Below are 15,010 nucleotides of genomic sequence, written 5' to 3'. Positions count from 1 at the left end.
ACTTTCCTGTGTCTCTGAACAATTTAATTGCCGTAAACTAATACGGCAAGCCAAGTTTAATGTTTCCTATTAAGAGACACTAAATGAAATCTAAGGTTTCTAAGATGAATTCGTTAAACTACTTCGCAATTGTACTGGTAGAAAGGAAATAGCATAAAATTTCAATAACTTAGTTGGTAGATGCTTATTTTCGGAAGAAATTTTCTATATCGATACAAATTCGTCCAGTAAAGTACGAAAATACCTATCTGTAAAAATCTGCGATTACCAAATAACTAATAAGTATTATTACCAAATACACTGTTTTTAAGCGAAGAAAAGAAACCAACAAACTGTAGCGAATAGTTTTACGAGTACATCTGATCGTTTCATGTAAGGGATTTTTAGCAGAGTATTTCTGTTTTTGCCATTTTTACATAAACAATGTGCGTGCTTTATAGTTCGCTTTGAACATCGACTAAACGTTAGATTGTTAATAGACCAATCACGAGTCTTGAAATAATGGACGAAAAAACACATCCAAATTGAGGATATCACCTGTAGAGCATACTGAGTAAACAAAAGCTAGATAGAAGTTAGAAAGGTCTAAACTGTTGCCTCGTTCTCAATTAACGTTTAATGTTTTCGCACGATTGAACGGTCTTCGCGTATAAGAAATCATCGTATACAACAACTATCACTATGAATGGAAATGAATGAAGCGTCAACTGTAGCCGCAAGCTGCCTGGATGAATTTAGAGCAATGTTTTATCCATTGAGAAAGTTGCAAAATGATCGATTGCATAATCTCAGTCTTAATGGTGGTCTGAAAGCTCATTCTGATTTTATTATAAGTTACGCTACTACAGATGTGACCAAACCTTTCTGAATATTGGCATTAATGATGAGGTTATTTCGAAGCGTAACTTTCACATGTAAATAGATCTCATCAGATAATGCAAAGTCAAAAAAACGTTAGCGCTCTTTTCATATCCGATTATGTTTTGTGGTTAAATGTATCAAAGGCAAAAGATGCTTTGCTTTGGGTAGCACAAAAATACCTGGGTTTAGTTTTTGAAAGCGCACAACTGTGGGTTTTTAACAAAGCAACTTCGTTCATTTGTATTCGAATTTATTAGTTCGACCACACCTGAAAGCTCTCCGATGTCGTACTAACGTTTTCTAACGCTTCAACCTGGAATTATTCTGTGTATTAATTTATCACGTAAAAGTTTTTATTTTCGTAACCTTCCTTGTATATCCGTCTTTTACACACTTTCTATTCACAATTATATCTACACTTCTGCGGTGTGCAAAATTTGACTATTGAAAATATGTTGACGGACCTTCATCTACAGTGCTTGTATTTTAGATAGAATTATGACTCAATCACTGCTAATCTCACTGGTATCATAGAATTCGGAGCCCCCAATTACTGATGGGGATCTCTCCTTGAACAGGAGAGTAAATAAATTCACGAAGAGGTTAAACATATATGTATATATACACGCAAATAATATTAAGATCTGAGAATTCCGAGGCTTTTCCAGATATGAGCAATAGGGGTGTCGGCTAGTAGTTCGATGGTCAGTGTGTGAAGCTTCCTTAATATCTCGTCATTAAGCTTCGCCTGTCCTTCGCCAATGAGACCCTTGTGAGCAAACACCGAAATAAACTTCTCTCTATCTGAATTTTCGGTCTGAATTCGCTTAACACTGTGACGCTGATCCTGACTGAGGTGATCTCCTGAGAATGCAACATATGATACAGTAGGGGAACATGAATTAATCATTCAGTAGATAAACTGGGGTGCTCTTTCAGCTAATCAGGCAATAAAATCCGTACTGTTTTCACAGAGTCAAAATGAGCCCGATTATTATAAATCCTATGCGGCGTACATATCGCGATTATTGTGTAATGTGACTGTTATTTATATTATTTTTTTTTCTAAAAAGTAGTACATAATCTCGAATGAAGGATTACCTCGGATGAATAAACTGTTGAGAGCCAACAGCGTGACATCAGTGTTGACACGGTAACACACTACGGCTTAAAATGTGTACTTACCATCAATAGCTTTACAAACGATGTCAGCGACCTGTTTCTGTATGAGCCTCCTTGTCCGATTGATAGTACACTCCTCTCGAAGCCTTCTCAATTTGACTTGAGTATTTCCCTCGGAAAGCCATTTTTCGCGACCGATAAATTTGAGAAGCTCCCTTATAGTGCTATTGAAGTCTAGCTGAAGCTGTTCGTACGACACGACGTGAAGATCAAATTCGGTGCTCGACAGCCAGTCCTTGACATGCTTAAAATAGCTGCCGTAATAACACTCGTCTTTGAGAAAGGACTCCGAAAATTCTTCAAGGCTTTTACAGGCATACTCATCGCCGTAGAGACTGGCCAGTGTTTGACAGTGGTAATGGTAAGACACAATGACATCGGCAGGATTTCTACATAGGTAGATCACTTTGTGCAATCTACGATATCTGGCGATTTCTCGTGGTTTTCTACGTTTCACAATGATTTCATCGGATTCACTGTCATACTCGGACACCGGCTCGGCCGACGATTTCGACTTAACCGTCTCAAAAAAACCTATCGGTAGGTGACTAAATACAATTCGAGGCTGATTGCTAATATTGACTGTAGTCTGGCCATTATCGCCAGCTGCCTCAAGGTAGACGGGTGCTTCAGTTGTGCCGAAGTCCGTGAGTATGAGTGACAAAATGTGGCACAACCAATGAGTACCAGCTTTTGGGTACGATACAATTAAAATATCGTCTCTTGGCTGGTGGTATCCGCGGGCACGTTCTATAAACTCCGGTTGAAAATGCCCGGGTAGGCGGATTCCATCTACGATCAACATTCATGTAATAGGGTTCCGAGGTGTACATGAAATGTACTGAATAATGTAAAATCGTCGTTGAAAACAGCTTCAAACAACAATTAAATATAACTGTAAACAAAAAAAGAACAGGCAGGATTGTTACCTAGAAGAAACTAACAGTGTGCTATTTGGCTCTGTTTTGATTTAGAGTTTTTGCCTGCGTATACATACGTAACATTTAAATTTCCCGCGCTTGGCTAGATGTGCTATGTGCGTAGCAACCATGTTGCACAACAACCTTGTTGACTAAATAATATGTCTATAGACCAGCTATAATTACAACATACAGACTTGCAGGCGCCTTTTGTTTCGGCTAATAAAGCGGTATATATATATATATATATATGTATTACAAGTGAACAAAAGTTTTAAGTATTCTGTGAATGCTATTGTTTTTAGAGCTGCATGCCGATTCGGTATCTAGTCATGTCAACAACAAAAGAGGCGCCGGCATCATTTCGGTCAATGTTGATTGTTGACGGTGGCGATTGTAAGCATCGAAGTTTGTTGGTGTGTAGGGTTCGTCTGATGCCGTCTAGCAGTGCAAAAATTGGCAAGAAGTTTTTGAAATTTGACAGCGGTGACCGCCTGCCGTAGTAATGACGTCGCCTCGAATGCAACAAGCTTCGCCAAGCCACTCGCCATACCGCGATCTCGTGCATCTTAAGCATGTTAATCAGGAAGCTCGACAGCAGAGTCCACGCAGAGCCTGCGTTTGTTTGGCAATTGCTTTGTTCCTCTATGCCGATATCTATCACTTATCAATTCTTAATAGACTGTTATATTTGCCCGAATTTGTGGATTATGTTAAAGGCGCCACGCTAGGTGGTTCTTTGCTATTGTGCGTGGGACATATCGCGTCGTTTGCGTACGCCCACCTCATGCCTGACCGGGAAATCGAAGATTCTTGCGCCAAACTTTTGAATATTTCTAAAGACGATCTCGGTTTCAAGGTGAATCCCGACCCGCAGCTTCAGACGCCCGCTTCCTCGCCTAATGTTGAGCGACTGCCCGCAGGATCATTCTGTCTGCCCTCTGCGCAGAACTCGTTTAGTGAGTCGTTCAACAATTCGGTCTCCTCGACTTCATGGCAATTTCAGCCGTCTGGCAGACCTTATCGCCTATCAGACCCCACGTACGAGAAACTTCTGAATCAGACACGTTATCCGAACTCACGCGCTCTCGATTGGCATATCGAGGATGAGGAAAGCGCCGAAGCCTATCTGCTCGAACGCAGCCGTGAACAACCAAGTTTCGTTGGTGGTTTATCTGACGAGTTCGATTTCCAGCCCAGCAGAAGTAGAACGTCGCTGATTGATGCTGGAGTGGAAGCAATTCACCGGTTGTTTCAAGCACAGCCGTACAAAGCTGCCTCTCCGTCGCAGGTCGAGAAAGAAAAAAGCACCGAATCAGGTTCAGCTCTCATTTGTCGCAAATGGAACATCGACGAGAAGCAACTCTTTAAATGGAACCGGAACTTGCGTTTTTGGTTCCATAAAGAAGTTTTTTGCCCGCTAGTTGAACAAATAAATGAAATCAACAAAAACATCAGTAAGTTTGGCTATGGCCGTGAATCTCTAATAGGTGTGGCTAGCCCGAGTCAGCTTCGTCTTTTAGCGGCAAACAGGGGTTCTCAACTCCTTGGCCTTGAAAATGTCGTTCCTTTTCTCGAAATAACGACTAATCAGCAATACCTTGTTGAACGTTTCAAGGAATTCGCTATTGGAGGCGCCTTGTCCAAGATGAACTGGAATCATGGGGGCCCGACCTGGAACGACCACCTCCCACCGGACGCGGAGATACTCATGTTTTCGTTTTGTACGTACATTGACACGCGTCTTATGCCAGATCCAGAATTTCCAGACGGCCGTCAGTTTACCACGTTACACACAAAGGATTCGTTGCACGAGAAGTCGATTGACACAACGGGTCGTCCTCAGGTACTCATCCATCACCGAACGAAAAACCCACCCCATTACCTGCTTCAAATGGGGGACGAAATTTTTGACGTCGGCTTAGGCTCTGCAAACGCTCTCCATACGATTATTTCATTCCTTTATCACCAGAGTACCCGAAATGATGGGCGAATCTGTCGCATGTCCATGGGCCCTACCGGAATCGACGTACTTACGATCATTACTTAAAACGACTGGATGTTGTAACCGACAGCGAAAGAGAACAACCATTGTTTTTTATTGGCCTTTTGGCGGTTCCTGAAACGTAAATATCTTGTGTATCGTTATCTTTCAGCTTTCCATGAGGTTGCTCGGATCTTTGTTAATAATGTGATGTATAAACACCGTTTGGCTATCCTTGAGCGCACAGTTTTAGATTTAATGACACGAAAGCCATTTCAACGAGACAATGGAGTTAGCACGCAAATGTAATCTTTCAAAAGATACTGAAGGTTCACAATTAGAATGCTGCCAGACAAAATACCTCCTACGGGAATTATGGATGTAATAGTATTGATGGCTCTTCATTGTTGACTGATACATCATTCTGAGGAGTAAAAAGCTGTGCGTGAAGCAAGAAAAGGATTAGTCTAGATTTTGTAAGACGTTACGGCTCGGAGAAAGAAGGAGGCCGAGCAGTTTCGAATCTTGATCAGGATGGAGAGAATACGTTTTGGGAAATTTGAAGTATCTCGAACCGCGAAGAGCGAGCTAGTGTCTAATTATCGATGAGTCAGGAACGACGCAAATAGGCTAGACGTGGGTCAGTTAGTGAGTTTGTGATACAGCTGGTAGATTACCAATGCTGTCGAGGCCTGGGCATAAACATCTGCAACACGTAGCCAATATAACAAAGTGCAGGGCTCCATATACCTATGGATCTATTACTCTACACAAAATGTCGAGAGTATAACTACGACTTAAAGCATCTTAGTACAAATTTCAAAATACGATGACAAGAAAAACAATGTTTGTAAGGTAAACAAACATTTAAGTGAATGCATTCGGTTTGCTCACAGCATGAAAACGGGCAAACTTGTTTAAAGCCATTTAATTACTCATTGCGCAATAGTTTTCACTAATTTACGAAAGTGCTGCTAATTGCTATCGACGTAACTACAATAATTACGCAATTCGATTGTCACATATTTTTTTTAGTTAGTATCTCTATAACTTTATTCAACATAATACATGTAAGACATAGTATGTTCCAAGATAAGATCGCTGAAGTGTGCACGCACATACGACGGGCAACCGGTCCATGTAACTGGAACGTGCAGACATGCCAACGTATTATGATTGCTAATCATGTCAACAACTTGATTGTAAACATTTTGGGCATGCCAATAATCCGACGTAGAACACTTCGTATATATATAAACATACCTAAACTTGTTGTGTATGCAAGATGGTTTACCTAAGCCTGACTGTAGAACACATGTAAATAGAACTGTATTATTATAGTGTTTGTTTTTACTGTTGTTGAAATACGACCTAAGAATCAGAATAATTACGTAAACGAAAATTAATGTAAGGAGAAAAACGGATTTCCTCAATGAAATATAGAAATGAAATAAATAAAACTAAACATACTATGCTCTTATGTCGTCTTTTTCGAAATCTTAAAAAATCGGCATTATCCCCTTTCATAAAATGCTTTCAGTGAATGAAATTGGTACGGTTCATAACGAACGAAGTCGTTCATGATGGTTTAGCGATCGAAAACTAAAAAGCGCCATTTTTAGACAATATTCCTCCATTGCAGATTTCACAGTGATGAAATTTTGCATGTTGCATTATCATTCATCGTCACTAACGAGGCTCCTAAGAAGACTGTATTCATCTTATTACTGTCGGACTTCATTTAACTATACTTAATGTATTGGACACTTGTTCATGAGGATATTCAAACCTTTACATGTGATTTTTTTTCATTCTATTTTATGATAGTTGTGTAACATATTTGCTAGCTAACGCTTTCGGCAAAGCAGTCTAGTCTGCACTAGACAACATTAAAGATGTATTTTTTTTTTTAAATTTACTCGCCAGACTATGTTCTGTTTATTCAGCCGTGGGTTGTCTTTGTTTTCTTTCGTGGGTCTTTGTCGCAGGTCTATACCGTTATCCTCGGCGTTCCATCAGCCGCATCAGCTTTATTTGAGAATCATCTGGCTAAGCCTCCATTTTTGCCGAAATACAGCTGCTCCATGTTGACTGGCACCTCTACCGCTGATGACGATAATGCTCGTTCAATGGAGAAAACAGTGGCGTTTAGGCTAAAGCGCTCCGCCAGCGGCCGTTTTGGCTTTGCTATACTGCGGCACCGTGCCCCTTTTTTACCACCATAACATTCTTTGGTGTGGAGTCCTTGGCGCCAGCGCCCGCTGGCCGTCAAAAAATTTGGCTGCTGGCACTCAGCTGTCGGCATCTACTAGTGTCGACCCTCACCCAGAAATCGTCGTAGCCTTACATTTGGTTATGTCGGTCTGCTTTTTGTGCGCGAATCCACTGTCTCTCTCCCTACTTTTCTCCCACCCACCGGACTACCAATCATCCAGTACGAATCGGCTCTGTTTGAAGTGAGCTGACCCGATCGGAATTACCCTCTCTCATTCCGCTAGCACCGACTAGCTTCTGCCAGCTTATGTACCGATGCGCGTTAGCAACCAACAGTCCCTGAGCGCTAAGCAGCAAACTCCACGCGCTTCAAGGGGCTCGCCCTGTAATTGCTAGTCGACTCAGTCAACGAGTCGGCAAACCTGGCGGATTTATTTTACCTCCATACGCCCTTTACTCATACCATTCTTTCCCTCGTCAATGGTTCCGCACAGCCGACATCATCAAATTACCCCCGGAATCTTTACGGCTATGTGTGCGAAGGCGCCAGCCTGATAAAGCATCAAGCAACGGTTGGGTCCGCTAGGTCGCCATCGTCAGCGGCGCTAGATGGTTCGCTCCTAAACACCGCAGACATATATCGGCAATTCGAAGAGAGGGGTATCTTTGTGTCGAAGTTGCTGTTATTGAATGGTGGCTTCATTCTTCGTGTTTCTCTGTTTTTGCTTTCTTCTGGCGGAGGGAAGTGGTCGTTCGCGTTGGTGAGGATCTAGCGTCATCCGGCGAGTCGCATTAGGACGAACAAGAAGAGACCTAGGCGATCTGTAGAATATATCTCGAAGTGCTTTCCTTTGCCGCTAGTAATCAACCATAAGCAACATTTCCCAGAACCTCTTCATTTGATGTCACTGGTGGAAAACTCTCGGCTACGCTCATTACGTAATCGGGGTTAGTTCAGCTTATCATTCTTAATCCCGAGGGAATAAGCTATACAAGAGGTATTCAGCACTGTGCGTGAAGTTGCTGTGTGATGAATCGATAAGGTAGTGTCGGTGCAGCTCTCAGTGATTCATACGTCGTGTCTGGTTGAGGTGGGCGTCAGAGTCTTCCCCCGTACCCTGGCTTTTCTCCAATAGTTTCGGTACGCAACTGCAGACAACTTTGCCGTAGTCATTATCCCAACATGCATAGCTTGGATATGCCTACTGATGTGAATCTTTGAAATTCGTGTTCACGACAGGATCTTTCTTTGTAACTTTTATAGCAAGAAGGACTCGGCTTTCTAATTACATTTATTGATAAGCCAGTTAATTAGTTAGCGGTCAATCAGCCCCTGTACAATGGTCTACTTATAATAGGATAAACTAATACCATATTTATATGTGGTCACTATATAGTGCAGCACAACAGAAATAGGCTGTCGATCCAAACAAATCAAACGAAATCCAACACCGAACTGGGTGTTAGTGACTGACTAACAAACAAATCAACGCGTACTGGCTATTGCGTTGGCCGCATCGTTTTAAGAAGAAGCAGGAATTATGTGACTTTCATGTTGATAATTCGAAAGCGATTCGCTCCCTCTCTGCCAGTCACCTTCTTCGATGTAGCTGAGAATCAAGCCGAAAGCTAGTTAGCTTAAAAAGACGATTGTATTCAATATCGGCCCCGTGTAGCAGTTGTCCGTCTCCCTTTGCCACTTATTGATACCTGCGTGCGGTTATTTTGTCCTGTTTCGTTGGAACGCAAACGACCGATCCACACAACTGGTCGTCGGTGGCTGTTCTGCTGCGACTCGCTGTCTATCGACTGTGAAAACGGCGAAGGCAACAGTGCGACGGAACAGATAGCGTCGCGGAATTGACTGGCCTTCCGAAAGGATACACCCTACTCTGCCACACTTGGCGTGCCACACAGTACGCGATTTGTCGGTAGGTGAAATGCAGAAACTTTATGGTTAGAAGAGCGGATATCGCAGATGCTTAATCTCTGAACAGACACTAACTGTTAATATGTGATGCGTTTGTGTAGACATGATTGGTTTATCGGTGTCCATTCAATTGTGTAAAGTAAAAACGGCATTAATTGTATCTGCTTGAAGCCTGGGGCTGATGGTTGAATATGCAAGCCGTGGCTCACGAGTAATGAGTAGAGGCAAAATTTGTTAAAATGAACTTTTAGCGCAAGGGAACGTACGGAGGTAAGCAACAAAATATGAAACAGTTCGCCTCGTTTACGCATCAATGGAAGGTAAAAGTACGTTTAGCTCTTGTGCGTCTGGAATCTTTCATTAAAATGCCGGATAGGTTCCGTTGAGTTACTTGATGATAGACTATAAGAAGATGAATGTTATTTTATTAAACACAGAATTTAGGTGACGGAGACCACGGATAACGTCTAGGTGACTTTGAGAGCAAACTATGAGGCATATGTGTAAATTTTGTTTCCATGATTTCGCAAATCTTCCTTATACAGTGTCTCTATTCACCGTAATTAGAATACGTTTAAAGTACATGTACATGTATGTAGTCTCCAATGAAAACGCTCAAAATGACGTAATCGACTAGGTGTATGTATACTTGCGGGACAATGGCTTTTGCGTCAAAGAAAACACGTCTGTTTATCAAGCACAGCAATATCTTAGTTGCCACGCTTCAATAATTTTTGAAAAGCTAAGCCTGAACCTATTTCCTTAAGTCCTGTGTCTGTGTGGGTGCTTTGTTACTACGTTACGAATTTTCGAACTTGTGACATCTCAGTCGACCGGTCAATCAATTAGTATATCGATAGTTTGGCTGGCTGCCTGGATTAGGCAAGAATTCTCTACATTAAAATTTATTCAAAGGCAACATAATAGGTATATTGTTAATAAGCTAATCCAGTACATGTGTATTATATCGTATGATACACTTGACTGCTTATTGTGATACTTGCATCTGTTGGCCGGTGATAACCACCATATCACAGACACTTTATGCAAAACAATCAACGATGTAACATTTATAATATTAGATTAGTGAAGCAGTAAGAAACAATTCTGAGCACCATTCTGGAGCTGGAGAACAAATCTAGGCGTGGTGTAGAAACGTTCACAGACAATAGAATTAATAATGCGTTCATCGCGTTAATGCCATTTAAATTTGAAACTGCTATGTTGTGTGAAAACACAGCAAACCGTTAGCTCTTGACGATTTGACAAACTGCCCGTTAAAGTTTATACTTTTCCGTAGTAGGCAATGTGGGGCGGCGCTACGTACTGTTCGTTCAGCCTTCATGTCGTTGTTTTCTTGTGAGCAGACCCGGGTCTATCGGAAAGCTCTACTGGACACCCTCATTCACTTTCTTCAAAATATATAATTGATTGAAACATGAAAAGACTAATATTGTACATAGTATTGAAACGAATAATAAAGACTAATTGGTATGCGCTATCGGAACCCGATTGGATGCCGCATTACCTTGACAGATGTAACTGTAGTGTTATTTGAATTGCATTTTCTGTGTACTCAATAAAATGATAGAGAAGTACGATTTACTACTCAAAAAAGCTACCAAACATTTTTTAATTAGTACAATCGCAAAATACAGGACGTACATTGAATGTTATAGAATGGATATATATATATATATATATATGCCTTATTATTTTGTATTGAATAATAGTGTTTTGCTACATGTATACGACAAACGAGACTCTTATGTTTCATTAAGCTATCGATTAGAGATAATAGAATTTTTACAACATTAATAAATCTATACGTTGATCTAAAAAATGACACTGTTTTTTTATAATTTTGACGAAGATACTCTTCATATCCAGAAGAGACATACATGTTGCATCATTTTGAGCGGTTCTAATGACCAGGATAGCTTAATGAATACTGAGAGAATGCGCGGTGCCCTTCTCTATATTTAATTTCTGAGCGATAAATATGTACTCATTCATTCTTTTCAAATACTCGTTCCGCAAGCGTGTGTATAACAAGCCGAGTTTTCTTACCAATAACGGCGTGTCAACTCACCCCACTAGATTTTTACAACAAAATGGTAAATGTCGGCCTCGTTCCATGTTGTGCTTTACGTTAGCACTAACTCCTATGTTTACCAGGATCGTCATAACATATTGCTAACGACAATTTCTTACGTTGTTCTAATTAATCGCAGATTGGGCGCCAAAGAGGAACCATGGACTGTAGGTCACTGTGAGGTTTGTCGGAGAGGTTTCTGGTCAACAAGACAAACTTCTGGATTTACGTCGACCCATTATTTGCAGTAACAGAGTCGTGGCTGGTCGCCGTTGCCGTTTGTTGGTTCTGTATTGGTTGTAGCGTTGTTGCTTTTGAATTCAAAGAAGAACAAGCTGTAAGCGGCACCCATAATGGCGTCAGTATCTGGTGAGCTAACGACAACCTACAAAATCCTTGTACTCGGCGATTCAAATGTGGGCAAAACATGCATTGTGCATCGCTTTTGCGACGAACGATTTTACGATACCTATATATCAACAATCGGAATTGACTTCAAACAGAAAATCATCAATCTCGATGGAACGCCAGTTAAATTGCAGATCTGGTAAGAGCTTGGCAGCTTAATGTAGTTAATTTCTATCACTCCGTGCAACCTGTGTTCAGAATTGCTACCCCGCGAAAAGCTGTACGAAATATGTTGAATATGGTATGAAACCTTAGGGCTCATATTATTTTTATAAAACGGAGGAAAAATGTGAACACCAGCCTATATATTATTTCCTAACGAGTTTAAATCAATAATTATTAGCATAATCTACTCATCCGATGACGTTGAGATTCATTTTGACTGACTTTTGCTTTAACAGGGACACTGCCGGCCAGGAGCGGTTTCGAACCCTGACGACAGCGTATTACCGAGGAGCTATGGGAATCCTTATAATGTATGATGTTACTAACATGGATTCGTTCAACCATTTAACCTATTGGTTCCGCAACGTCGAGGAGGTCAGTATGATAATTTTGGCGCTGCACTTAATAGGTTTTATATACTTGATAGGTCTTCTTAGAAAAGCGATCTTACATTTAAGACGCTCAGTTCTCCTTAACAAATGATTGTTATTAAATTGTTCTCCTTAAGCTTGATATGATTGCATCGTTTCATTTTATGGGGATGCAGTAAAGATTCTATGTCGTTTTCTAATTTTTTTCTATTGGTTACATCGGACTCGTCATATGTAGAAGTTCCTTGCGGCTTTGTTCGTGGTTAAGGCTTATAATTTTGCTTTCAAATATGCTGTAATTTGATTCGTGTATCTGGATTTACAATAAATGTCGAATGTAGTGTTAACTTTTTAGTTTACTGACCGTCTGTCTTAATTTATTAGTAGAAAATACATCTATATATATCTATATTCATATTCAAAGAAAGAGCATAGCACAGGACGCAGTCTAATATTACCCTGACGTTTTGGCTGTTACAGAACGCTTCGCCTGATGTTGTGAAAGTCCTTGTTGGCAATAAGTCAGATGCCTCGTCGCAAAGACAGGTTGAAACCTCACAACTCGCAAAGGTAACCACATTTAATGGATCGTATTTATTACGTTATGTCAAATAGCAAATCTCAAGCACTGAAAGATACAATAGGTTGCAAGGCACATTATTATTGGCCTGGAAAAGTAAAAAATCACTGACAATTTCGACATGTACTGGTCGTCAATCATCGCGATAGCGTTTCAAAAAAAAAAAGTAATCATTTATCATAGCTAATCACAAGAAAAACAAACGTATAATACAAATTCCGCTCTTACGGGGGCAGCTTTGATCATATACGATTATCACATGTGGTTGTTATAAATTAAATACATTAGATACGCGGCAGTTGGGTCTCTTTTTCGTACATGCTCTTTCGTACGTTTGAATAAAGTTTTCTTGAGTACTAATTGTGATTGGAAGGGTCTGTGCTGAAATTGATATGGGGAGTCCAACGACAAATCCTATTCTCCGATATATTCAAGCTGTTGCGATAAACTCCATCACAAACGAAATAGGCAATCAAGTAGATACACTTTATCGTCTAGCCCACTACTATTCACGAATGCTCCAATGATAGTTTTTTTTCCCTATGTTTCTTCTCTGTCGATTTTCATACGTTGTCGTTCTGCAGATGGCGGAACAGCTGGATATTGCTTATTTTGAATGCAGTTGCAAGCAGAACATCAATATTCAGGAAGCGTTCATCACGCTTGCCCGGCTCATCCGTAAGCAACGCGAAGAAAAAGAAAAGGCTGGAGAGGGTGCGGAGGATACAAAGGAGTGGGGCAAAGATATTAGTCTTCGCAAAGACGACCAGGTTAAAGAGAAATGCCAACAATGTTAGGCGTGCATCAAAGGAGGAAATGGTGCAGACGGCAGCGAATGGAATTTTCGAGGAGAGTGACAGGGGCTATGGCGAGAAGTCACGGAAAGTGGAGGGCGGTTCAAAAAGGACAACCATACGCGTTCGCGTACATATGTAATCTGTATCGATAGGAATCTCTTCCTCTCTGTATATATATATATATATATATAGAGCGATGATTCGTGAATGCTTCTATAATTTTGGGTACCGCCTGACGAAATGTTTCAAAAACTTACTGATAATTCGTGCATACTAGCCGTGTTGTAAATAGGTAGAGAGGTTTAGGGAGAATCATGAATGCCTATATTTAAAAACCTAGCTAACTTTCTAATGGGTCAAATTGGTTAGTTTGCTTATATTGTCACTGTGTCACCTCCGCCTATTGCTATCATCATTATGATTAATATCGTAATTAGTAATATATAATATAGTCGGTTGATGAGGCCAACAATCACATGGAACGCTACTATAAAAGAAAATGCGATGTTATGCGTAATTAAGTAGGAAGTTCACAAAAAAGATGCAGCATAGCTATTATCTATAAATTGTTTGTTGTCTCTACTAGCAGTCTCTACAACTATCGATCCGGTGTGAATGTATATGTCAAAGAACGTTGGTAATTCGACCCACATTCAAAGATACGTGGTGATGGAGCACAATTTAACGCAAAATTCGCTGTAGATTTCTCAGTTACTTCGAATCAATGAAAATTCTACGTTTTAATTCGTTTGACAGTGTATAATGTGCAGTGGTATGCAACCTCGTGGCCATAGACGTCGATTTAATGGGAATGGTTTCAATAGATGAACGGTGATTATAAGGTATAACAGTTACATAGTAACTGTATATCTGTGGTACTTTAGTCGATGTATGTTAGGATGATATTTAAATGAAGCAATACTCTAAATTTACATTTCTCTAGCTACATTAGTTGAAAAACTATATTGTGTTTCACATTTCTTTACATATGTGACTAAGCTGTGTCTTTTTTGGGTTTAAGTTAACAATCGGCACGACAGCTAATAGCCGTGAGTGGATTGAACCGGCCGGCGTGAAATCGACGTGCGTACAGCGAAAACAGGTCGCATTAAATGGGCGACAGTTATTTTGTACCTTTGTTCAACACTCAATTGTATTATAAAATATAAACGCGACCCTTTAAGTTAACTACTAATCACAAGATGAAGCATCAGGGCTTCTGTACCTCTTCAGTTGATAGCAATACCATAAGACAGATGTATATGTATACACACACACATATATATATATATGATTTTTGTTTGTAGTTGATTCATAATTTTCTACTCATATATAAATATTTAACGTGTACCGGCCGCACTGTCTGTACGGTGCTATATTTATTGCGTCTCAGCCTTAAAGGTGGCACCTTCCTGCACGAATCACATTTTGTCTAATGTGAAACAATATATACAACAGTAGAGAAAATATCTAATACTTACAAAGGCCTATTATGTTTTGTGA

General features: G+C 40.3%; 3 protein-coding genes across 9 annotated transcripts; 2 read left to right on the top strand and 1 right to left on the bottom strand.

The window, feature by feature from the left end:
- Nucleotides 1-1,094: 1,094 nt before the first annotated feature.
- LOC111272119 (sulfotransferase 2A8) lies at nucleotides 1,095-3,035 on the bottom strand. The gene is made up of 2 exons (XM_022853364.2): nucleotides 2,047-3,035; nucleotides 1,095-1,725 (listed from the first exon to the last, which is right to left on the bottom strand). Exons 1-2 carry the CDS (start codon nucleotides 2,846-2,848, stop codon nucleotides 1,499-1,501), a joined length of 1,029 nt encoding a protein of 342 aa, XP_022709099.1. The 5' UTR covers nucleotides 2,849-3,035; the 3' UTR covers nucleotides 1,095-1,498.
- Nucleotides 3,036-3,232: 197 nt separating this feature from the next.
- On the top strand, nucleotides 3,233-6,419 carry LOC111272116 (uncharacterized). Of its 2 annotated transcripts, XM_022853355.2 has the most exons (2): nucleotides 3,233-4,420; nucleotides 4,582-4,830. In XM_022853355.2, exons 1-2 carry the CDS (start codon nucleotides 3,469-3,471, stop codon nucleotides 4,698-4,700), a joined length of 1,071 nt encoding a protein of 356 aa, XP_022709090.1. In that variant the 5' UTR covers nucleotides 3,233-3,468; the 3' UTR covers nucleotides 4,701-4,830. The 2 variants fall into 2 exon arrangements, with proteins under 2 accessions (XP_022709090.1, XP_022709089.1); XM_022853354.2 differs by having other exon boundaries at nucleotides 3,244-6,419.
- Nucleotides 6,420-7,431: 1,012 nt separating this feature from the next.
- LOC111272113 (uncharacterized) lies at nucleotides 7,432-14,930 on the top strand. Of its 6 annotated transcripts, none has more exons than XM_022853348.2 (6): nucleotides 7,432-8,109; nucleotides 8,988-9,092; nucleotides 11,326-11,733; nucleotides 11,996-12,134; nucleotides 12,611-12,700; nucleotides 13,295-14,930. In XM_022853348.2, exons 3-6 carry the CDS (start codon nucleotides 11,540-11,542, stop codon nucleotides 13,505-13,507), a joined length of 636 nt encoding a protein of 211 aa, XP_022709083.1. In that variant the 5' UTR covers nucleotides 7,432-8,109; nucleotides 8,988-9,092; nucleotides 11,326-11,539; the 3' UTR covers nucleotides 13,508-14,930. The 6 variants fall into 6 exon arrangements, with proteins under 6 accessions (XP_022709083.1, XP_022709082.1, XP_022709086.1 ...); XM_022853347.2 differs by having other exon boundaries at nucleotides 7,432-8,302; XM_022853351.2 differs by lacking the exon at nucleotides 8,988-9,092.
- Nucleotides 14,931-15,010: the final 80 nt, after the last annotated feature.

The sequence above is a fragment of the Varroa jacobsoni genome, unplaced genomic scaffold, assembly GCF_002532875.2.
Source record: "Varroa jacobsoni isolate VJ856 unplaced genomic scaffold, vjacob_1.0 contig01620, whole genome shotgun sequence".
NCBI classification, from domain to species: domain Eukaryota; kingdom Metazoa; phylum Arthropoda; class Arachnida; order Mesostigmata; family Varroidae; genus Varroa; species Varroa jacobsoni.
Note: the sequence above shows the minus strand (reverse complement) of the source record. Positions and strands in the feature narration are given on the sequence as shown.